General features: G+C 39.7%; 1 protein-coding gene across 1 annotated transcript; it reads left to right on the forward strand.

Moving 5' to 3' along the window:
• The first annotated feature begins 654 nt into the window (after window positions 1-654).
• LOC127629099 (extended synaptotagmin-1-like) lies at window positions 655-24,417 on the forward strand. Its single transcript, XM_052106158.1, has 31 exons — window positions 655-1,164; window positions 4,140-4,181; window positions 5,479-5,613; window positions 5,804-5,877; window positions 6,023-6,095; window positions 6,180-6,269; window positions 6,366-6,421; window positions 7,445-7,565; window positions 7,815-7,991; window positions 8,387-8,469; window positions 9,639-9,687; window positions 9,866-9,955; window positions 10,036-10,137; window positions 10,621-10,692; window positions 10,827-10,913; window positions 11,060-11,209; window positions 11,657-11,815; window positions 11,901-12,077; window positions 12,640-12,722; window positions 12,898-12,946; window positions 13,499-13,588; window positions 13,685-13,780; window positions 13,905-13,976; window positions 14,061-14,147; window positions 14,645-14,791; window positions 16,609-16,742; window positions 16,862-16,960; window positions 21,090-21,221; window positions 21,917-22,022; window positions 22,274-22,323; window positions 22,408-24,417. The coding sequence occupies exons 1-31, from the start codon at window positions 808-810 to the stop codon at window positions 22,433-22,435; spliced, it is 3,267 nt and encodes a 1,088-aa protein (XP_051962118.1). The 5' UTR covers window positions 655-807; the 3' UTR covers window positions 22,436-24,417.
• The last annotated feature ends 1,053 nt before the right edge of the window (window positions 24,418-25,470 follow it).

Here is a 25,470-nt window from a genome sequence, read left to right on the forward strand (position 1 = left end):
CGAGAACAAAACATTGACATTTTTTATTTAACTCGAGACAACATGGGTTCTAGGAAATCAGATGTGATCAAGGCGCTTTGTACAGCTTTATATCGTACTAAAATACGATCAAATATAGCGCTGTGAATAAGGTCCAGAATCATATAAAATGTTGGAATTGTTGCGCGGCAACACAACCTTGACTGCGCTGGATGCTATGGTGATGAGTTTGTCTTCAGTTCTGAGCGCATCTGATTGGCCAAAATGTTCGTTTGTAGCCCTATTGCACTACTACCTTAAACAGAGTTTCCTTACAAAGTTGTTGATTTTAAAAGCTTTAATGGGTGATGCACCAATTAAAGGCGGTACTTCATGATATTTTATTTTTGCTGTAAACTTATTGATAAATATTATTCATGCACAATACACATTTTTATACCAATTTACTTTTTTTTTTTTACATTTTCTTTTCATTTTACTGAGCGCCTTCTCTGCACTGCTCAAAAAGCATCAGTCGCATCAGTAACGGTCTTCTGCAATCGGCGGTTGATGGTCCCACAGACCAACACCACACCCGGTTTTTACCATGGGCTGTAACCTAAAAAATACACGCCCCTACACGACCTTTTAAGCAAACTAGAAATGCTCAACTTTTCACTGCAGGAGAGAGGACGTAGTGCGCACCGACGCATTTCAGTAAACGAATTATGAGGCATTGCCTATTCCATTTGAATGGTAGCCTAAATGTGTAGCACTCATCCGTTGACTAGCAGTATCGAGTTAGTTTGTGGTGCATAGCGCGTAACTTCTCAGAAAAGAAAGGATTTGATGCAGAAACCTCCGATGCCATCTGAGGATGCGGCACGGGCGAGTGCGGGTGCCGCTCGGGAGGCTGCGGACTCGGCCCTACGTGAAGACGCGCAGCCTCATGATTCTCTAAAACACGCCGTGTCCGTTCTGTGGTCATTTGGAAAGTGCCTCGGTGCCTTACTGCCAGTCTATCTGGCCGGTTATTTTGGATTCAGCATCAGCTTAGTTTTGCTCGGTCTCATGGTGTATACGGGATGGAAACACGGCCGCGATGGAAAGCAAGCGCGACTGCAAAGCGCGTTGTATTTTGTGGAGAATGAGCAGGATGTCACGACTACACGGGTGTTTAGAAGTAAACGGGATTTACCGGCATGGGTAAGAGGCTTTTTCAATAGCTATCTTTACTGGGCATCATTCTGGTTGTTAAACTACTTCAAAGATTTCTCATAAAAAATTAAAAAATAATAATAAAAAAATCCTCCATGTGCAGCAATGTCAACTTTGCAGATCCATGGCATTCCAGCTGTCAGTTTGTCCAGATACTAATTTTCACCCCACGCTTCCTGTATACTTGCCATATGTGGCTGTCTTGTCGGGCATATACGCATGAAAGTGTCAATATCCGCTTATGTGAGAGGACAGATGGCAACGTGTTCTCATGGCATCATAATTAAAAAAATACAATGTTATGGCTCATTAATATCTCAATAGAATTTCAACTTGTATATTTCTACGGTTGTTATGGAGCTATTATCATCAGTAGGCTATTGGATACAAAATATTTGTTCAGTTGTTAACAGTGAACTCACTGTTTTTGGACTGCATAATGCACGTGAAATGATGCCCAATGCTGTTCTGCATTATCATGCTTTTTAGAGGTGTGTGAGACTGCTACTTTTCAGTTAACTCTGCCAATTACCTTCTATTTGTATTCTAATCAGGGACTAAAAATGGATCAAGGAACGAAAACTGAAAATGAACAAAATATTTAGCAGAACGTAACTGAAAACTGTTTCAGTTTTGTTCTGTTTCAAAATGTTATTTTTAAATGCTGGAATGGTTATAACCATAAGTCAATTTTGTTCTGATAATTTTGTGATCAAACTAAAGGCCAAAGGGTTTAGGGTTTAACATTTTTGGAACAACACCACTTCATGTTGCCTGAAAAAAGAAACATATGCTTTGATCCTAAAGGAAACTGATGCATCACACATTTCTTTGCCTAATTGCCCGTTGTGGATGTTGCATTCTGTGAATGAAGACCTTTTTAACAACTATGTATAATTACTACATATACATGCACAGCTAATCCAGATACAAGGAAAACATTATTGGCTGTAAAAAGTTTCAAGTCTTCACTGAATTATTGTTAGATATGATGCATTAATACAGATTTGATACAGGTTTTGACTCAGAATCAGATATGTAAATAAAATTATACTAGATCTGGCAACACTGCAATTGGTATTTCACCCACCAATTAGCATAGACAATGGTCGTTTTAATTTTTATTTTGTTCTAACCAGTAACCGTTTAGAAAGGAGGCAACGGAACTTCTGAACTGGAACGAAAAAATAAAGTTTTTGCTCAGAATGAACCGAAATGAAAAACATTAAATGTTTAGTCTCTGATTCTAATCATACATAATAATGCATTAGTCATAAGCATCCTGCACACTTTCTGACATAGTTTATGTTTAACTTCTTCCTTTTTTCTTCCCCCATCCCATTAACAGCATTACATTCCACAGTCTGTCCAGCCCTGGCTATTTTTGGACATTAAAGTGTCCAGTCTCAGGGGACTGAGTCACAGGCAACGAAATGCCAAAATGTACCATTTAAAGCAATCATTTGGTTGGAAGAGAATGGAAAACATTAAAAAGTTGCAAGACTGTTTGTAAAAGTATGACCAGTGCTCAAGGATGAAGTTAGTCAACTTTCATCTCAGTAGCTTGTACATAGAGGCCTTGTATTACTGATGACTGTTTTTTGTATAAATGTATCCACATCCTGTTACAATTTAGGAATGTAAACATGGTATTTGGCTAAATGCCTATGACTTATGGTCTGATGGTCTGTATTTATACACCTAATTTATTAATGCTTAAAACTGGAGTGATAATTTTTTTGAGAGGACATTTATTCTGTTTTAATAATACAAATAATTGTGCTTGTTAAAATGTTTTTTCAGATTAATTGCAAATTTAATTTGAACGATCCCAATATTAATTCTCAAAATCCCTAGACTGATCTTTTACTTTTACTTTAAAGTTTACTTTAATTTTGGGTGTGTTAATTGTTATATCTGTAAAATTAATAAACTGCATATAGTTTTAGTCCTGTTGTTCATTTTTAAAATGTATAATTTCATAATGTACTAAGTTAGAAGGCTAGCTGAGAGAGAACTTCTTTCATATGTAAGCAAAATGGACATTAAAATGGAAATATGCCCAAATTAATCAAAATTGAATAGAATCAAAACATAACGGAATCAGAATTGAATCTAATCGATACCCAGCCCTAACGAATAATTCAAATTCATAAAAAAATTACAAGATCTTTATCGGATGATCTCAGAAATTTGGCCAGAGAATTGATCGGGGCCTGTCTCCCTCAGGAGATCTGCGAGCTCACTCGATTTCCAGCTTATGTCGAGCAGACTCGGGAAGAGCTCATCCAGGAATTTCACCATATCTCTGCCTTCATGCTCAGGAATTCCTACAATCCGTACGTTGTTCCTTCTCCTATTTTCCAAATCTTACAGGTCTATTTTGGTCATGAGCGGATTAGCAGATAATTCTCTTATCAATGACTCCAGATAATCGACCCATATCTCAACATCTGCCACTCTTGTAACCAACTCAGATAATTTTGTTTCAAAATATTGCCATAATTGATCGATGTATTACAGCAAGATCCTCCAAATCAGCATCCAGCATGGTTGGACAGTTGACACTGAATTTCCCCGGCCAGAGGTTTTAGAGGTTTCATATTGAGCACATCTTTTAATGTCTCCAGAGCCTGAGGATTTTGACATCTTTGCCATGTTTACCTCTAAGAGCAAATTTGTAACTGGGTGTATCGAATTTCACCGGATTATAACATGAAAATAATTTAAAAAATGAGCAAAGTGCACAGAGATCGTCGCTCAAACGACCACTCTCTTCGCATTGTCACGTGACCTCTGTGTAAATGAATTCTAAGAAAAACTGGCATAGCTCATAGTGACTATCACATGATTTGCCTGGTGTACATAATGACCTCTACCTGCATCCAGCATGTAACAATGACGTGCGATGTGTGTTGATGTCGAAAGTCAAAGTGTACTGTTTTTTTGTTTTTTTTCCACAGGTGAGCTTCCCCGACGTGGAAAAGGTTGAGTGGATGAACAAGGTATTAGTCTGTTTGTTTATATACACAAATGCTCATGTGACTGGATCCACTTGTTTTCATTGTTTCTGTTCTGCATCCCCGAGGCCACAACATGTATGTTTTCAATTCCAGTCCCTGAAGATAAACGGTCAAACAGTTTGGCAGCATTCCAATCTTCACATAATATTTAATAAGTTACACTTATTAAAGTGTGATTGTGTAGTGTGACTACATGAATAATTGCAGGCTAAAATCTTTTGGAGAAAAAAGTAATATATTTACACAGGGGTTAAATTGGGGTGGAACCAGGGACTTAAAACAGTTCTGGGAACGAAAACTGAAAACGGACTACATTTTTTGTAGAAAATAACCAAAAACCGGAACAAAGTTATTTCAACTGAGTTAAAACATTATTTTTAAATGCTGGAAACTGGTTTTAACTTGTTCATTTTGTTCCTATAATTTTTTCATGAAACTAAAGGCCAAAGGGTTTATCACAGTTTATGAACACTTCATGTTGCCTCAACTTGCGAAAGCCTTCAGGTTCCAGATTCATTGCCACATGATTTTTTACCCAGTCACAGCCTTCATTGATAACAGCTCATTGCAAATTACATCATTTCTTCTGCTTTTAGAGCACAAAGATTTAATTCTGCCTTTTAGATTCCATTAGTCTGCTCACATGTTAGAGTCTTTCAGAGTACCACAGGAACAGGGCAGGACTGGGAAGAGAAATCGGCCCAGGATTTTACATGGCAACTGGCCCAACTGTTGAGCGTGGGGGTATTGCGATAGTGCATATTGCGGTGGCGTTTTGTAGTCTGTTCTGCATAACGCGGCAGCTCATTCGTTGGCCCATTCGGCACGTTTCGCAGGCGAAACACCGGCCCGCTCGGTTCTCCCAATAGACATTCCACCCCTCATCGGCTGAAAAAAGTGCATCGGCCCACCGGGAAAATACCCGGTATGCCAGATTACCAGTCCAGCCCTGCACAGGAATTACATTTTATAGATCATTCTTGAGAAAATTCTTGCACACCAGGCTTAACTTTAAAGTTCTGGTCAAAAAAGGAAGTGCACTATAGGGTTTTGCTCCTGTTGAGTGTTTTTGGTTTCAGTTTGAGGTTTGACTATCAAATTAGACTCCACAATAAATGTGTATCATTTCAAGCCTGTGTAGAGCCGTAGGTGGTCACAGCAGGGGTTGTTGGCTTGTCTTTTGTTTATCTCAAGGAAATTATTTGCCACTACATTTTTATATTACTTTGTTAGGAGCAGGAATGTATTGAGTCTCAACCAGATGTAATCTGTCTCACAGATATTGCAGCAGGCCTGGCCATTCATTGGACAGTATTTGGAGAAGCTTCTAGTGGAGACCATTGCTCCTTTGATCCGAACCACCAGCACTCATCTACAAACACTAAGCTTCACCAAAGTTGACTTGGGAGACAGGGTACATAAATCTGTTCCTGATAAAAGACTGTCATTTACATATGTTTCTCATATTTACATTAGATCATAAACGTCTGCTCGCCAGAGATATTATCTGTGAATGACAATGCAGACTACTTACTAAGCTGTTTGTTTGCTTCTGTGCTAAGGAATTTGAGCAAATTTTAAAATTGTATTTTATATTTTAACAGGCTATGAAGGTAGTTGGGGTAAAGGCCTACACTGAGCATGATAAGCGTCAAGTGATACTGGATCTTTATATCAGGTAGCACCACTGGCATACAGCTATATTTCAATCTTTTTAGTTCCATCTTAATCTATTCAAATTTGAAATTCAAAATATGTTAGACACATATGTCCAGTTCTTTGGAAATGTGTGAGCTTATCATTTTGGGTTTTATTGTATGCAGCTATGCTGGAGATGTGGAGATAAACGCTGAAGTGAAGAAGTACTTCTGTAAAGCTGGAGTGAAGGGTATTCAGGTATGGAAGTACACAATGAGACACATAAAAATATCACGATAACCCATAAAAGTCACTGAAACCACCCTGTTTTGCCCTATCTAGCTCCATGGGAAGTTGAGGGTGATCTTGGAACCCCTAATTGGAGATATTCCTCTCGTTGGAGCGATCACCATGTTCTTTATTCGCAGACCTGTTAGTCCACCATTTAACTATTAACTACCATAATGAATGCCCCCCCCCCCCCTATTGTCTTTTTTGCTCTTCAATCTCATTTCTATACCTGCTTAGAAGCTGGACATCAACTGGACTGGCCTGACCAATTTATTAGACATACCTGGTTTAAAGTGAGTGGCTTGTTTGATTGTTCTCTATAGTTCTCTTTAATTGGATGCACAACTCTTTCCTCATATACAGTACTTCATTCGTTGATAATCAGTGGAGCAATGGCCTGATTATTCAAAGTCTGCTGAGCTTCCCTCTGTTTAAACAAACTAGGGAAACCTGCAGACAGTAATCACTGTTTCCTTGTCCCATTAGATACATAATTATCACATCTTAACCCATTTTTAAAATCCCAAAGCTATTAAAGGTAGTTCACCCAAAAATGATAATTCGCTCATCATTTACTCACCTTTATGTCGTCTCAAACTTAAATGACTTCCTGTCTTCCGTAGAACACAAACGAAGATGTGGGGATATGATGTCTGTTTGTTCATATAATGCAAGTGAATGGTGACCAACTTTTCAAGTTCCAAAAAGGATATAAAGGAAAAATAAAGGTAATCCATACGACTCCAGTGGTTTAATCAATATCTTCTGAAGCAATCCAATAAATTGTGGGTAAGAACAGACACTCGATTACACTTCCTAGCGCCATCTAGTGCTCTGCGCATGCGTCAAGCACCAAGAAGTGTAATTGAGCTTGAAATCATAATCATGCCTGGAGACTGCAATTGACTGCAATTGCAAGATCTACATTGAAAAAGAGTTACATTTTGGTCTGTTCTTACCCGCAAACCGATTGGATCGCTTCAGAAGACATGGATTAAACCACTGGAGTCTTATGGACTACCTTTAAGTGCTTTTTGGAGCTGGAAAATTTGGTCACCATTCACCTGCACTGTATGAACAAACAGACATCATATCTCCATTGAAATATCTTTGTTTGTGTCCTCATGGAAGAAAGAATGTCATACGAGTTTAAGACAAGATAAGGGTGAGCAATGATGAGCGAATGAGAATTTTTGGGTGAACTATTCCTTTAAATAAGGGTTTTCATGGTGTCAAATAGTTTAGATGTATTTTTTGTGCTTGTGTGTTGTCCCATTTTCTCTGTACGAACCACAACCCCTTGCATTCATTTTCAGTGCCATATCGGACACTATGATAATGGATGCAATCGCCTCTTTCCTGGTTCTCCCCAATCGTCTCACTGTACCTTTGGTGGCCAACCTGCACGTAGCACAGCTCCGTTCCCCTCTTCCACGGGTAACTGTGTTTTATTGGAGTATTTAACTATGTACAATACACCAAAGCATCTCAAGTATTTGTGATCCATTTAATATACTTTAATACTCCATTGTTTCATCATGCATTCTTGTCCATTGTAGCTGCTTCATATTGTTGAATTGCAAGGGTGTGTCCTCATTGTAACTTCTTTAATTTTACAAATGCTGATTAAATGTACCTCCTGATCTCTGCTCATATGGCTTCATTTGTTGTTTTCTGTTTCCATAGGGTATAGTGCGTATTCACTTGCTGGAGGCAGAAAACCTAGCTACTAAAGATAACTATGTGAAAGGCATTATATCTGGGAAATCAGACCCGTATGCAGTGCTGCGGGTGGGCACACAAATTTTCACCTCCCACCATGTGGACAACAACCTCAATCCTCAGTGGAGGGAGATGTATGAGGTCAGAGTGAGGCAGATGTGTGTGTGTGTGTGTGTGTGGTAAACATGTGGTTAGAGTGCTGTGTGTAGTTGCTAGTAGTTTGTGCTGGTAGTGTCATTTCTGAGGAAAGGGAAGCTGTGGTTTTAGAGCTACTCACACCATGTTGGTGTTTACTCTGTTCTAACTCTTGTAACTACTGATAACCAGCAAGAAAAAAACTAAGTGTGAATTTACAGGATGTGACTATCATGTGCTGAGATCAGATGAGCTATAAGCAGAAGCACAAACACAGAACAACATCTGTGCAAGATTATGTGTTCTAATTGATAAAATAATTGTGCAACTTTATTTCTGTATGTCAGCATGTCTCAATGCTACTTATCACATGTGTTTGTGTGTGTGTGTGGGTTTGTTAGGTTATCGTTCATGAAGTGCCTGGTCAGGAGCTCGAGCTGGAGGTGTTTGATAAAGACCCTGACCAGGATGACTTTCTTGGAAGGTATTATTCTCTGAAAGAGAAACTTTATATTGATATTTAGTGTTAACTATGTTGCATTCATTTGACGTTTACGTTTGTATGTAAAACTATTGGTATTTCAAACCAACAACCTGATGAAGAGTGCTAATAATAACTACTGATTAACTGATATGGATTTTTCAGTGGCCGATGCAAAACCGAAGACTTGAATGCAGGGAGGCTGATGGCCATAATGCCAATACATATGTGATATAGGCTAAACCAATTTATTCATTTGATGATATTAAAGTGGAGTATGTATGTGAGTTGGCAGCACTATGTGTAGTATAGCTATCATTTGTTTAAATGCAAGAATATACTGTATAAAGTACTATAAAGCACAGTAGAGAGCATTAGAAAAGACCGAGGTACATCACAAAAGTATATAATATTTAAAATATAAATGCTAGATTAACATGCTGCAATAGTGAAAACATTACAACCAAGATTGGGTTTAAATAGTAAATGGTAAATGGTCTACACTTAAATAGTGCTTTTATAACCTTAGAGGTTACCAAAGCACTTTACACTGTGTCCCAATCACCCATTCACACACATGTGACGACACACAGTCTGTAATAAAGGTCTATTCTGTGAGAAGGAAGAGACCACAGATTCCAGAAACAGCTGAATTCAACCTCTGGTTTGTTTCAGAGTTCTGCTGGTGTTTACATTGCCAAAATAACCATTTAAATGGTCATTATCCTGCTTATTACAATACAACTGGCCAAATAAAGAAATAAATGAACATGAAACATGGATTTGAGATTTTTATTAGCTTATTGTGGAGTTCGCAGTGCGATCCGAGATGTAAAGATGACTCGCAATACCCAAATGAGCAGTGAAACATCACTTTATCACTGTATGTATGGTCATTATTCAGAAATGTTTGACTGCTGCATGGCACATTTGACCAATCAGAATCGAGTATTCCAGAGAGCTGTGTAATAAGCTGTTGGTAGTTTTGACACAAGTGGGGTCATACACTTGGCTTGACTTTACCTGACTTTACCTTAGTGTCATCAAAAACAGAATAATGTGTCTCCAATGTGTAGGATCCATCTTTATTGAGAAGTAATGGCCAAATATTCTTTTGTCAAAGCCTTTTTATCTCTCTCCTTTTAAGATCTCTTTTTCTCAATCTTTTTCAGGTTGAAGCTGGATTTAGGTATTGTAAAGAAAGCCATCATTTTGGATGAGGTACTACCTCTTATGTTCTTTTATATTCTGATTCCTCTCCACTTTTATTCTAACCTGCATAGTGATTTGTTCTTTGACGTGTTCATATCAGTAAACCATTCCATTCTTCTATGTTGTTATGACTCTCTATGACATTTATAGAAGCATATGATATCACCACCCATTTCCTGTTTATTAGTGGTACACACTGAAGGATGCAAAATCAGGTCAGGTTCATCTCAGGCTGGAATGGCTCTCTCTGTTGCCCTCTGCAGAGCACCTGACTGAGGTAAAGTTCTTACATGGCAGACAATAAAACACTATGTATCTTGACACCCTAATTACATACTGAACACTTAATGCCTATAGGTGTTGCAGAGGAATGAAAACATTACGATTTCCAGTAAAACAGCATATCCCCCATCTGCTGCCATTCTGACTGTGTACCTGGACCGGGCCCAAGATCTACCTGTAAGTTTGTGTCTTAAAGCATGCTTGCTCTTTTATGAAAGTCTATGTTTATATTCAAGGGCATATTACGGCCCAATTATGGCTTCTAAATTTCAGGGGCCTCCAGCTGAGAAAACAAGCCACTATGGATATAATATAGATAAACTAACAGTGCTTGAATGTTGTGACTATTGCCTTATACTGTATGTCTCATTTATTTCACGTAAGTATGAAACAACATCAAAATGAGAAATGTTATCTGTTCCTGACCCCTCCTCAGCACTAACAGTGCCCCTGAAAACTTTATTGCAGCTTTGATGTTGTATACATTTCCAGTGGTGTTCTTGTAATTCTGACATTTATTTATCATATTTTCAGTGTAATTTTGTGTTATTTGTATATTGCATCTCACAGTTGTGGCAAGAGACTTCCTCCCAAGAAGTCCCCTTTGTTATACAGATTGCGTTAAGTTTAAAAGTTAATCAATGGGATGTTTTTGTGCAGTTTAAGAAAGGTAATAAGGACCCCAGTCCCATGGTACAGGTTTCTGTGCAGGATACGACCAAAGAGAGCAGGGTATGATTTCATCACTTTTATTATACAGTTCATTACATGTAAAGTTTATAGCTTATTGATGTTCCTTGGAGTCCCTCTAATTTATGTTCTCACATGCCTTCCATCTTCTCCTGCATGTGGAATTATTAATGAAGACGGTGTATGGGACTAATAATCCGGTGTGGGAGGATGCCTTTACATTTTTTATTCAGGACCCTCGAAAACAAGATATCGACATCCAGGTATACTCAGGGTGATATATTTTAGTGTTAGAATTAAATCCTGATGTCATATTTCTATAATGCTACTTCAATAAATGATATGGTATCACTGTATATAGTATTATTTCAACACCATTTGATCGGTTTACCTCTTCCATATGTTCCAGGTGAAAGATGATGACAGGGCTTTGACTCTGGGCTGTCTGTCTGTCCCCCTCTCCCGTCTTCTCTCCAGCACTGAGCTTAGCATGGATCAGTGGTTTCAGTTGGAAAAGTCTGGACCGGCCAGCCGCATCTATATGACATTTCTGTTGAGGGTAAACTAAGATTGATTGATCTTGTTATAATATGCAACATGAAAGCTCATCAACAGTCGAGATCATTACGGATACAGAAGCTTTAAAACAAGCACACGGCAAAACATTTTTTTCTTAAACAGAATTGTTGTCTGGATTTCCAGTAAAAATTATTATACATACATCTACATAATTTTTTTTGGTTTGTTGAAAGAATAAAGCTCACTAAATTTGGTAAATTTCGTACTTAAAACAAGAAAAAGAAATTTGCCAAAAGAGTAAGAAAAATAAACTTAATCCAAGGCTCTTGAAAACAAGTCTTATTATCTCACACAATTTTGCTTCTCACGTAAATTTAGATTTTTTTTTTCATAATGCATATAAAAAATACTGAAAATTATTTGCAGTACAGTTTGTTATTGTTTGTGATGTTCTCCAGTGAATTTAAGAGTTTCTGTTACATTTCAGTTGTTGTGGCTGAATGAGGAAGCAATCCCAACCACACCTGTACCTCCAATACCAGGAGAGGGGGATACTGAATCTGAGGTGTCTCCAGGGGCAACAAAAGTAACCCCCACCTCCAAACGTCCCGAGCACACCAGCCCAGACAGCAGCTTTGCCTCTGAGGTGAGCCTGTCAAGAGGTGCGGTCTAATCCAATCTCATTTGAAAAAAACAAAAAACAAAGTGCTAACTGATGATGCAACTATTAGGGTGTTTTGCGGATCCACCTGGTAGAGGCCCAAAGTCTCATTGCTAAGGACAGTCTAATGGGTGGCATGATGAAGGGAAAGAGTGACCCTTATGTGAAGATCCGGGTAGGAGGATTGGCTTTCAAGAGTCAGGTCATCAAAGAGAACCTCAACCCTGTCTGGAATGAACTTTATGAGGTAAATTTGCTGATTTGTTTTGCTTGAGACATAGAGGGACATTAATAATTTCTCCAAATGGAAGGACTCTTTCTTGTCTAGATACATTTTTGGTTACTGCATTACTCCACTGCTGCAGGCAAATCAAATCACTTTATTGTCACTCAGCCATATACACAAGTGCAATAGTGGGTGAAAATCTTTGGTGCAGTTCCGAGCAACATAGCTGTCATGACAGTGATGAGACATATACAGTACCAATCTACAATAAACATTAGATTAACACAACTCAACATAAGTTTATTAACATAAACACAATTTACCAAACTATTATAAACATAAGTACACACAACACAATGTACAAATAATAATATACAATGTACAGATTAAAATACACACAATACAGAATAGATAGTATACAATAAAACTAATATATATAAAATATACAGTAGGTTGTATTGTGTTGGCATTAAGTTGTATAGTGTTGCATATTCAAACATATAACAAATTTCTCTCTTGAGGTTCTGCATTGCTGATTAATATTTATACTGTATGTAATGCATGTTGCTTGCATCCACTGTAGGTGATTTTGACCCAGCTCCCAGGTCAAGAGGTGGAGTTTGAGCTGTATGATAAAGACATTGATCAGGACGACTTCCTTGGCAGGTAAGGCTTGAAATTTGTCTCCCCTACTTTATGGCGTATATTTATTGTAGCATCTCATATTGTCATCATGTTTTTGCAAGTGCATATAGAGTCCCAACACTTCAGTTCTGTTGATTAATGTCAGTATTGTTCCCGTTGTGATTTTTTTTTGTGTGCATTTGTTATGTGGTTGCAGAGTCAAAGTGAGCCTCAGAGAGCTCATTAGTGCTCAGTTTAATGACCAGGTGAGTCAATGTCATATAAATATGCAAGCTCTTTTTTTTTTTTTTTTAAATGTAACATTCTTAAAGCTAAAGTGGGTATTTTTTTTTCTGTATTAAAAATGTTTCTCCTGTCCCATATGCAGATACGTTTAATAACTTGGAAAGCCATTTGATTTTGCCAAAAAGTGTAAACACTGTGGATCTGTGGCACTGTAGATTTACATTTATTAATTTGTCAGACGCTTTTATCTAAAGCAACTTACAAAAGAGGAATGCATTATAAGTGAATCATCTTAAGGAGACAAAAACATTGATCAAAACATTGCTCTATCAAGATATTTAAATGCATTTGTTTGAGCATTACAACCATAGCAACATTGGGGTGGAACTATCTGTTTGGTTGACCAATGAAAAACAGGAAAATTGTTCAGGAAACAGTTTTTTTTAAATGATTCTCTCTTTGGTGGTGCTAACAGTGTGGAAATTACAGATCTTACCTTAAAATGTTTTCTATTTATACCTTGAATAGCTACTTATACCTGTACTTTTATTTATTCTTGGTTCCTGGTGCAGTGGTATACTCTGAATGATGTGAAGTCTGGACGTCTTCATCTGGTGATGGAATGGCTGCCTAAAGTGTCAGTTGCCACCAGACTTGAACAGGTAACAAGTTATATCTAGCATTGTAACTAATCTGAATGAATTTATATTATGTTAATGCTGTTGATTAATTTTGTGTGTTTGCTGCTCGGTATCCAGATTCTGCATTACAACTCTCAGCAGTCTTACCTGAATAAAACATTTCCCTCTGCTGCAATGCTGTTTGTGTATGTTGAGAGAGCACATGGTCTACCTGTAAGTTTCATTTTATTTTCTTTATTTATTTTCTTTCTCTGCTTGATATTTAATTACTGGTAGTGAGGTTGACTTTTGAAAATGTTAGCTGTACATATTATTGAAATTATAATAATGTCCACAGTTGAAGAAGAGCGGCAAAGAGCCGAAAGCAGGAGCAGAACTGTCAATCAAAAATGTATCCTATCGGACAAAAGTAAGACTCAAATCTGAAGACATTTATGCTGACGTTATTAGGATGTCAAAGACTCACAGAATACGACTGTTTTTTTCCCACTAGGTTTGCACACGCTCGACTTCTCCACATTGGGATGAAGCTTTTCATTTCCTGATTCGTGATCCAAGAGAAGACACACTTATTGTCAAAGTGAGAGAATTTATTTTACATACTATCAATGCTTGATTTGATGGCAAAACATTTTACAAAATGAAAAAGATTGCAATAATTACATTTATCTTACTTAATAATACCCCTGAAAAAGTGATTGGCACTATTGATGTACAGCAAAAAAAAAAGTTCTTAATTAGTATTTTTGTTTTGTTTTACTGTAGAATATCTAAACACCTCCAGTACATTTTTTCTTACCCCACTGACAAACATTTTGGGGAAAATAAATATTTCATAAAATATGTAGATATTAAAATTGAAAAAATATCAAATATATTTTTTCTCTGATTTCTAAACTTTTATTATCTCACACATTTTTACTTCTCTTATAAATGTGTCTTGTTTGAGTGATATTTTTCAGTAAAAGACTAAATACTTATTAAGAATTTTTATTTTATTTGCTGTATGCAAACTTTTGTTCTCTGCTCTGGTGTGTATTATGTGTTTTTATAATAATTTGGTGTGTGTGTGTGCAGCTCTCTCACAGCTGGGGTCAGGCTCTGGGTGCTCTTGTGTTTCCTGTGAGGGAGCTGCTGGTTGAGAAAGATCTGCTGCTGGACCGCTGGTTCAATCTGGATGGAGCCATGCCTGAGAGTCAGATCCTGCTGAGAGCTGAAGTTAAGGTTAAAGATCACACTCATATTGAACATGCGTTGAGCAGAAAGACACAAATATCTTAATTAGTCTTCTGAAATGAAATACACTACAGGGCCACACATATATGGAAATACTGACTGTGAGCTTGCCCCATCGCCCAACATCAGTGGTTGACCTCACTAATGCTCTTGTGTCTGAATGGGAACAAATTCCCGCATCCATGTTCAGACTTATATATATATATATATATATATACACACTACACACACACACACACACACACACACACACAATGTATATAATCACATACAATGAATTGTACAACCTCAATTCCACAAAAGTTGGGACAGTATGCAAAAAACCAAAATGAAGATGCTTTTTTATCTTGTGAATTTTATTTACATGATGCAAAATGCTCCAAAATAGCTGGGATCGTCGAGTATTTACCACTGTGTAACATCACCATTTCTTCTAATAACACTTGTAAGTATTTTGGCACCGAAAACAAAAGTTTGTTAAGTTTAGCCGGCAGAATTTTCCCCCATTCATCCATTATGCAGGTCTTCAGCTAAGCAGTTGTACGGGGCCTTTGTGCGGCACACGATATTGCAACATTCTCATTTGGAGACAGGTCAGGACTGCAGGCAGGCCAATCGAACAACCACACTATCTGCTTTCGCAGCAATACAGTTGTAATCTGGGCAGTATGTGGTTTGGCGTTGTCCAACTGGAAAATGCGGGGATGTCCCTGGAAATGATGTTTGGATGGCAGCATATGTTACTCCAAAATATCTTTCTGTATTAATGGTGCCCTCACAGATGTGCAAGTTACCCATGCCATGGGCACTGACACACCCCCATACAATGCCAGACACTGGCTTTTGGACCTTAATCTAAGAACAGCTTGGATGGTCCTTTTCCTCTTTGGCCTGGAGAACAAAGTTGGAGTTTTTTTCCAAAAACTATTTGAAATGTGGACTCGGACCACAAAACATGATTTCACTTTTCTACTTTCCATCTTAGATGAGACCGAGCCCAGATAAGTCTGCTGCGCCTCTGGACAGTGTTGATGTATGGCTTCTGGTTTGCACAGTGAAGCTTTAAATTGCATCTGTGGATGCAGCGATGAATGGTGTTGACTGACAAAAATTTACAGAAGTATTCCTGAGCCCATGTAATGATATCCATTACAGATTAATGACAGTTTTTAAGACGTGATGCCTGAGGAATCAGAGATCACGTGTATTCAGAAGTGTTTTGTCTCATTCCTTTATGTACCGAGATTTGACCAGATTCCTTGAATCTTTTAACTATATTGTGCACTGTATAGGGTAAAATGCCCAAAACACTTTTAATTTGGCTTTGAGGAACATTGTTCTCAAAATGTTGGATTATTCGCTGCCATATCTGTTTGCAAATTGAAGAGTCTTAAACCCATCCTTGCACTTGAGGGACTAGACTTTTTTTGTAGGCTTCTGATATACTATAACATGATCACCTCGCCTGTTTAACATCTCTTGGTTGATCACCTTGCTATTTCATCTCGTCAGGTCTCATCAGATGTCTCAACTTTTTTGGAATGTGTTGAAGGAATCATTTTAAAAAACAAAAAAACAAAGTGTATCTTTTAAAAGCAATGCTGTTGATTAGGTAAAACATGAAGTGCCTTGTCTTTATACAGGTTTTTTTATACAATTCAAAGTACTTTTACAAATCACTCTTTTGTGACATTTTTTATACTGTCTCAAACTTTTTGGAATTGGGGTTGTATTTAAATAATTTATAAAAAAAAACAATAACCTGCACTCATAACAATCTCTTTTAACTATCACCTGTTGAGCAGCTCTTAGATTGTAAATTGGCGCAGTGTAGTGATGGCACAGATGGTGCAGAAGAAGTTTGTCATGTGATTCCCAGTGGAGAGGCAGCTGCTGCAGCCAATCATGAGTTCAGGCACAGGAATGTGCACGCCCAAGGGTGAGACACAAAAAAGCCATATTTGCCTTGCAACAGAATGTTTTAAAAGCAGAGCCAAACAATACCTAACATTCTGTTTGTTTTTGTATGTGTTGGTGTGTGCATATCTGCATATGCAGAGGTGAGGATGCTGGTGCAAGTGGGAATGCCCAGGTGAAGCTCTCTATTGCTTATTCATCTGAGGAGAACAGATTAGTTATCACCATCCATGCCTGTAGGTAGGTATCGTCTCAGTTACTGTCATAACCTCCGTTCCCTGATGTAGTGACACTAGGGGTCTCTCTTGAGAGCTTTGGTTACCTCATATCTTTGAGAATAGGCCAATGAGAATTGGCGAACAGAATTTGCATGCCCCTCCCCCAGAAATACGGGTATAAAAGAAGGGAATCGCGCGTCTGTTCAGACAGGTTTTGAGCTGAAAAGCCGAGAGTAAGGTCATGGCACTTTCAGTGGCTTAGTACAGCGTTGTGGCAAGAGGGACACAACGTCTCGTTCCCTCCATCAGGTTATGACAATAACCGAGACGTTCCCCTTCTGTCACTCACTCGACGTTGTGTCGATGTAGTGCTACAGAGGTGCCACTGGCCAGTGCTCATGAAGATGCCACACTCCTTGTAGAGTGTGCTCGAACCCGCAAGGGGTGGGCACGGCCTGGGTCTGGTAGGCCAACGCAACGGTGTCCACGATCCAGTGGGCAAGCCTCTATTTGGAGACAGCGTTCCTTTCTGCTGTCCACCAAAGCAGACAAAGAGCTGCTCAGAGTGTCTAATGCTCTGCGTGCGATCCAAATAGGTGTGCAAAGCACGCATCGGACACAGCAACGCTAAGGCTGGGTTTGCCTCCTCCCGGGCCAGTGCTTGTAGGTTCACTGCCTGACCTCTGAACGGGGTTGTAGGAACCTTGGGCACGTAGCCCGGTCGGGGTCTTAGGACGTGAGATTCTGCCGGACCAAACTCCAGGCAAGTGTCGCTGACAGAGAGCGCTTGCAGATCAGGAGGGCCGTCTTCAAGGAGAGGGCATTTAGTTTGAGTCTAGCGGCTCAAACGGGGCTCCCTGAAGGCCCAAGAGGACAACAGAGAGATCCCATGAGGGGAACAGGCATGGCCTGCGAGGGTTCAGCCTCCGGGTGCCTCTAAGGAACCTGATGATCAGGTCGTGCTTCCCTAATGACTTACCTTCCACTGCATTGTGGTGAGCCGTTATGGCGACTACATAAACCTTCAAGGTGGAGGCCTCTCCTGCAGGAATGAGAGCACTGACCTGACTGCACAGCTCTGTGGGTCTTCAGATCGGGAAGAACACCAATTTGCGAATAAGCGCCACTTTAGGGCATAAAGCTGCCTGGTAGAGGGAGCTCTGTCTTGAGTGATCATGTATATGACGGCTGGTGGTAGACCGTTTAGATCTTCTTTATCCCATCCAAGGGCCAGACGTGAAGATTCCAGAGGTCTGGAGGTGGATGCCAGAGGGTACCGCTGTCGTGAGGAGCGTGAGATCCGAAAGGCAAGTCTGAGTGGGCCAGTGGGGGGCTTCCCTGACCTTGCAAAGGGCATGTGCAAGTAGGCTCACTGGGGAAAATGCGCAGCCCCTGGGGCTAGCTGTGTGCCAGCGCATCTGTGCCGAGTGGGGCTTCTGTCAGAGAGTACCAGAGTGGGCAGTGGGTGGAATCTCGGAAGGCACACAGATCTACATGTGCTCTGCCGAACCGAGCCCAAATCAGCTAGACCACCTGAGGGTGGAGTCCCCACTCTCCACTGAGCCTTACTTGATGTGACAGCACATCCGCTGTGATGTTTAGGTTGCCCAGGATATGAGTGGCATGCAGCGACCTCAGCCATTGCTGACTCCAAAGGAGGAGATGGCGGGTGAGTTGCGACATGCGACTAGAGCGAACGCCACCCTGGCTCTAGCGCGACCATCGCTGAGGATGCCATATGCCCCATGAGCTTCTGAAATTGTTTCAGTGGAACCGCTGTGCCCAGTCTGAATGAACACAGGCAGTTCAGCACCGACAGTGCATGCTTGCTCGTGAGGAGTGCTGTCATTGAGACTGAGTTTAACTCCATGCTGAGAAAAGAGATGCTCTGAACTGGGGAGAGCTTGCTCTTTTCCCAGTTGACCCGAAGCTGAGGTGCGTGAGCACCAGGTCCCTGTGCGCACAGAGTAACTGTAGAGAGTGCGCTAAGATTAGCCAGTCATCAAGGTAGTTGAGTATGCTAATGCCCACTTCCCTTAACGGGACAAAAGCTGCCTCTGCGACTTTCATGAAGACGCGAGGGGACAGGGACAGTCCGAAGGGGGGACCTTGTACTAATACGCATGGCCATCGAAAGCGAACCATAGAAATGGTGTGAAGGGGTAATATTGAGATGTAAAAGTACGGATCCTTCAGGTCTACTGCCGTGAACCAATCTTGATGCCAGACGCATGTCAGAATACGTTTCTGCATCAGCATCTTGAACGGGAGCCTGTGCAAGGCCCGGTTCAGAACTCGCAGGTCCAAGATTGGCCGCAAACCGCCGCTTTTTTTGAGTACGATGGAGTGAAGGCCGTAGAAACCCTTCTCCATCTTGGCTGGAGGGATCACGTGTGATGTACCTGGAGGTGGGGCCTCGCGTCGGGGGGATCAGGTGATGTCACTTCGGGGAGCGTTGCTTCGTCCTTAGGTGGTTGTGCTGAGGAGAGTCTCCAAGCACTTACCTTGCTCCGTGTACCCGGCCTAGGGTGGGTAGGTGGCTGAGGAGGAGGTTCTGTAGCAACAACCTCTGGACTCGTCTCCACCTGCCAGCCTGAGGCGCGAGTGTGGTGCAGTTGGACATGTGAAGGCGGAAAGGCCGCGTTCGTGGGGGCCCAGCTGCAGGTGCTCGGTGTCTAATCGCCGTGAGAACGGTGTTTGTGGCCACAGACTAAGTGACCCAGGGAGTGAGGAAACTGCTTCCTTTGCGACAACATGGGTACCGCAGCCCGCTGGGGGTGCGGCAAGCAAAGGAAAGGAAACAAAAGATTCTCTACCCGGCTCACCAACGGGGAATGGAGTGGTCTGGATACCAGCTCAGTGGCAGGTGTCTCTCTCCCTTGGTTGCCCATCTCTGGAGCGCTTGGGAGCTTTCTGGGTCCGGGAGGTGGTCCGAGAGACGGGGCGTCCTCTTCCTGCGGGGAGTTCTACACTGGGGCTGAGAGCTGGGCCCGGGCTGGGGGCGGAGCTGCCTGGGGTTTCACCGCTGCAGAGGGACGCCATCGGCGAGCAGACGGAATGCAGGGATTTTCCCACCGAAACCATACCCGTTAAAATCCTAAAATCACCCGCTGTGCCTGTTGCGCCGGCCCTATACCCATGGGTAGAAGGCACAACGCGGGGGGCGGCTAGAGTGGCTTTCCCTCGGAAGGAGAGCCGCGACCGCAACGTCGCATTGAGAACATGAGCTGTCCACAAAAGCTGCTTCTGTGTGATCTCTGCCCAGACACGAGTGGCAGCGCCTGGGGCTGTCAGAAGCGGAGAGGTAACGACCGCATCCAGGAATGACACAAAGACGGAAGGGCATCTTGAAAAAGACGTGTCTTTAAAAAGACAAACAACGTCAGTGTGTTTACACTTTTAGAGAAATATATTCTCTTTTAGAGGGCTGTCGTAGCGCTCACGGGCATAGTCTGCACAGAAAAGCCGCTGAAATGCAGCCGCTGAGGTGAGTGGAACAGCAGTGAGTTTTACTCAGCTCGCTGAAACACAACTGCTCTGCTCCGAAGAAAAAATCTGTCTGAACAGACACACGATTCCCTCCTTTTATACCCGTATGTCCAGGGGAGGGGCATGCAAATTCTGTTAGCCAATTCTCATTGGCCTTTTCTCAAAGATAAGAGGTAACCGAGGCTCTCAAGAGAGACACCTAGTATCACTAGATCGACACAATGTCGAGTGAGTGACAGAAGGGGAACATAAGTTATCATTATTGTAAACACAATAGAATTGATTCATTTTATCAACTGTATTTTCATTAAATATTCTATTTATTTCTACACTGTGCCAGAGAACAAAGTATCATTTATGGGTGCACTAAGTTTTACACCTAAAGATATGAATAGTTCTATTGACACATGTGTTAAAAATGGTGTACAATCACTTGAAATGAAGAATCCAGTCATACCAGCAGCTTAGGAAAAGCTGTTTTATTCTACATATGTGGGTTGTCCGCCCTCATAGCGCCTGCCCCTTTTTTTAATATGTGAATACTTTCGGTAGTGCGATTTAAAAAAGATTACTAATGCTCCTTTTAAGGCTAAAGAAGAGCCTTATTTTTTTCTTTTCTTTTTTTTTACAGTTCATTTTCATAATACTGTATTCTTGTGCAGGAACTTGCCATCTTACTCTAAGGATTCCCCAGACACTTACGTCACATTCATTCTTCAACCTGACAAGAACCGGAACACCAAAAAAAAGACCAGTGTTAAGAAGAAAAACAGTAAGCCTGAGTTCAATGAGAGGTTAGTGGGGAAAAAACATTAAAGATTTAGTTCACACAAATATTTAAATTTTCTTATCATTTACTCACCCTCATGCCATCCCAGATGTGTATGACTTTCTCTCTTCTGCAGAACACAAATTTGTTTAGTAGAATATCTCAGCTCTGTAGGTCCATACAATGCAAGAGGATGGTGATTAGCACTTTAAAGCTCCAAAACACACAAACAGCCGTAGTAAAAGTAATCCATACGTTTACATTTAAATGGTTAAATTAATGTCTTCTAAAGTGATACGATCACTTTGGGTGAGAAACAGATACATTTTTAAGTCCTTTTAACTATAATTGTTTATTTCTGGTTGCTTTCCAATGTGCAATCTTTCATGCTGTCTCTCGCATGACGTAAGCGCGTTGGCAGGTGGCATACAACCAGAAGTGCAGCTCTATTTGTTTACAAGAGAACGCTGTTCACAAGCTTAAATGGTTTTGCTTTCATTTGAACATGCCAGTGTGCTTATGTCACACGGGAGGCAGCGTGAACTGATTCTTCTAAAAATCTTTGTTTGTGTTCTGCTGAATCAAGAAAGTCATACGCATCTGGGATAGCATGAGGGTAAGTAAATGATGGGAGAATTGTCATTTTTTGGGTAAATTATCCCTTTGTCACTTTTTGAGGAGTCTGAGACCCAAATGTTAAACCTCTGTCTCTCTCTGCAGATTTGATTTTGACATATCACTTGTAGACGCTAAAAAGAGACACATTGAACTGTCTGTCAAAAACAGTGTTTCCTTCATGAGTCGTGAAAAAGAGATTCTTGGAAAGGTATGTGTCATTTCACTAGACAGAGAAAACATCAGAATCACAAAAAGTTTTGCTCTGATTCCAAGCTGCAACATTTTACATACTTTGCTCTGTAATGCTGCAAACACAAACAAGCTGAGTGATACAAACAGTGAGGCGATCCAGTTGTAAATATTAGCACTCAAATGAGACAGAACTAAAATTTGTAAATTAAAATAAAAATAAATCTGTATATCCAAAGGTACTGATTGTTATTTGCCATTCTGTTACAGCTGCATATAGACTTGAATCAGCTGGATCTCAAAACAGGAGTAACACAGTGGTATGTGATGTGCTTTTTTTCACTGTAAACTACTCTAGCAGATTACATAGAAGTGTTTTCTTACTTTTATTTGTATAATTTCAGGTATGACTTGTTGGATGAGACCAACTGAATGGGCCTTCCCATGTTGACTTTTGACCAATGCATGTTTACTTACCCTTGGAAAGGACCAGAATGTCCTGAGTTTGATGGTGTCAGAACCACAAATGCAACATGGAATTACTGTGTAACACGCTTTGACCCAAACTAGCCTGCTTGAGTTGCATCATAAACAATTGTAGCACATGAAGCCTAAGAGGGCATTGCCTTGAGCCAACATAAGAAATTTTTTTTTGTTTTGGAAAATTTAGTTCACCCAAAAATGAAAATTCTGTCATAATTTACTCACCCTCATGTTGTACCCAGATGAGTTTCTATCTTCTATGGAACACAAATGGTGGTGTTAGGCAGAATGTTAGCATCAGTCACCATTTATTTTATGGAAAAAAGGATGCAATGAAATTGAATGGTGAACATTTTGCCTAACATCTACTTTAGTGTTTCACAGAAGAAAGTTACACGGTTTAGAGCAGCATGAGGGTGATTATATAATGACAGAATTTTCATTTTTGGGTGAACAATCCATAGATTTTTATTTTCTTTTTATAGAAGTTTCTACAGTGTCAGTTTGTTACAAATGTGACTTTTTTGTCATTGAGAATGTTTTTGAGTGGGATGTTGAAGCTTCTCTTCAGCAGAGAAATTTCAGTGTTTATTAATATTCATTGTATGACATTCCATAATTTCAACAAGAAACGTTTCTGGAACTGTTCGGTTCCCAATCCAATGCAAATCCACATGTATTTCAAAATGCAAAAAATATTTTTTTAGTATTTTGTACATTTTGTTTAGAAGGAGAAGGTATGTAATGAAAGCCAGATGAAAGGAACCATTTTCACTGTTTCCTTTTTGGAATCGAAAAAATAACAAGGGGCTTGTTTAGTTCTTATTGAAACACTTGACTTCTTTTTTATCTTTGTATGTTCTCACATTTCCAATGTAAATTACTGCAAGAGGACAACTGCCTTTATACATATCAAAAAATGTTCAATCACTGTGTAATGTTTTTCCCTTCCCAAATTTTAAAAAAGTATTTTGTATAGTAAATGTTTAAACCAAAAGACAGTAAAAGGCACTTACTGGCTTTCACACTAGCACTTTTGGTGCGCACCCCGGTTCGAATGACGTCAGAGTTCGGTTCGTTTGGATGATGTGAACGCTGTCTTCCGAACTCGGGTGCGCACCCGCGAACCGTACTCGGGTCCGCTTAAAAAGGTGGTCTGGGGTACGGTTCATGTGAACTCCAGTACGGTTCGCTGCTGATATGAACGCAATCGAACCAAACCGCGGAAGTGAACCGCTATTGATGACGTATAATTTGGTCATCAGTCTCACACACTTTCAAAATGAGCGGAAAGGGTTTACTTTGCGTGCGTGCGTGCGTGTGTATACACTTACCTTGACGAAAAGCGGGATTGACGCACACGCACTGCAAGCAGAGAGATGATTTCTGCTTGCCTTCGCAAAAATTGTCTTCGGCGGACAGCCCGCTGTCTTTTGAACGCAGTATTTTTGCGGCAGACAGACGCAAGTGTGTTTCTGTATCTTGATGTTGAAAACAAAACCAAAGGTTAAAAAAAGGAAGAACAAATGTGAACCGAGCAAGTCTATTCATTGAATTTTGACGCCTTTTAATTTCGCGGTTATCAAGCAACACGATTACGCACCAGCTGCAGCTTGATGACGCAAGCGTACCGCGGTTCGTATACAAATATATAATGTGAACACAGTCCATCGGGGGCAGGGGGCAGGGGGGAGCAATCCAACTCGGGTTCGGAACAGGCAATCGAACCAAGTGTGAAAGTCCAGTGTTATCTGCTGAAAAATGTTACAAAAAGTGCTTGAGTTGAGTTAGTTTTTTGCAGCGAAGAATTCTGTTTTTTTTTTTACTATCCAAGAAAAACCAGGAAGGAACAGAAGGGATATGCATACAAAGAAATGTAGTGCATCTGCACCCTGTGACTCAGAGTCTGTATTGCATTTTTAATAAATGCCATTTGCACTTTAAATGCAGTATTTGTAATGGTTTGATATTGAGTCTGGGAGTAACTAAATGTTGACTAAGGTGTGTGTGGTAGATGCCTAAACCTGCTAATGCTGTAATATGGTTTTGTTTGGTTTTTTTTTCCTGCTCAAATTTATTTATTTTTATTTTGTCTTTATTTTATTTATAATTTTGTCTTCTTACTATCCATCATAAAGAGAAAAGTAAATGTATTTATTAAAATGAGGTAATAATACAGGAAATAGAAAGATAGTATGGGAATATAATAATTTCTAAATGAATTTATTCATTTTCATTTTTGAAAATAATTTAAAGGAATAGTTCAACCAAAAATGAAAATTCTCCCATCATTTACACCATCATGTGTATAACTTTCTTTCTTCAGCAGAACACAAATGAAGATTTTTAGAAAAATATTTCAGCTCTGTAGGTCCATACAATGCAAGTGAATGGGGCTAGAGCTTTGAAGTTACAAAAAGCACATAAATGCATCTTAAAAGTAATCTGTCCGAATCCAGTGGTTAAATCCATGTCTTCAGAAGCGATATGATAGGTATGGACGATGTCCAATTTCATGTCCACATTCTTCTTCTTTTGTTTTTGCCAATTTGCATTCTTTGTGCAAATCGCCAACTACTGGGCAGGGAGGAGAATTTATAGTAAAAAAGGACTTCCATATTGATCGAATTGAACATTGATTAAATGTTCACATATTTAATATTGAATTAAATTGTAATTATTTCAAATACAGTTAATTACAGAATATATGAATAATCAGTTAAATGTCTAAAAAAATACAATGAAGCAATAATACAGGAAATAGAAAGGTATGGTAAAATAATTCGTATTTCTGAAATAATAATTAATCAAATAATATTAATTTCCCAATATTAAATATTAATTGTATTAACATTCATAATCATAGCCTATAATATACTTATTTTTCTAATTTACATTTAAAATGGATTTAAAAATTTTAGTAATTCAATACAATTAATTAGTTTACTTTAATATATGAATAAATAATGTATTAAATCTAATTT

Source organism: Xyrauchen texanus, chromosome 35 (assembly GCF_025860055.1).
Source record: "Xyrauchen texanus isolate HMW12.3.18 chromosome 35, RBS_HiC_50CHRs, whole genome shotgun sequence".
Taxonomy (NCBI): Eukaryota; Metazoa; Chordata; class Actinopteri; order Cypriniformes; family Catostomidae; genus Xyrauchen; species Xyrauchen texanus.

What these genes read in the sequence shown, in the direction of transcription:
- LOC127629099 (XM_052106158.1), top strand. Translation starts at nt 808, where the DNA reads ATGCAGAAACCTCCGATGCCATCTGAGGATGCGGCACGGGCGAGTGCG. An exon ending in AAGTTGACTTGGGAGACAGG is followed by an intron (nt 5,614 to 5,803) that starts GTACATAAATCT and finishes ATATTTTAACAG; the next exon opens with GCTATGAAGGTAGTTGGGGT. An exon ending in CAGGATGACTTTCTTGGAAG is followed by an intron (nt 8,470 to 9,638) that starts GTATTATTCTCT and finishes AATCTTTTTCAG; the next exon opens with GTTGAAGCTGGATTTAGGTA.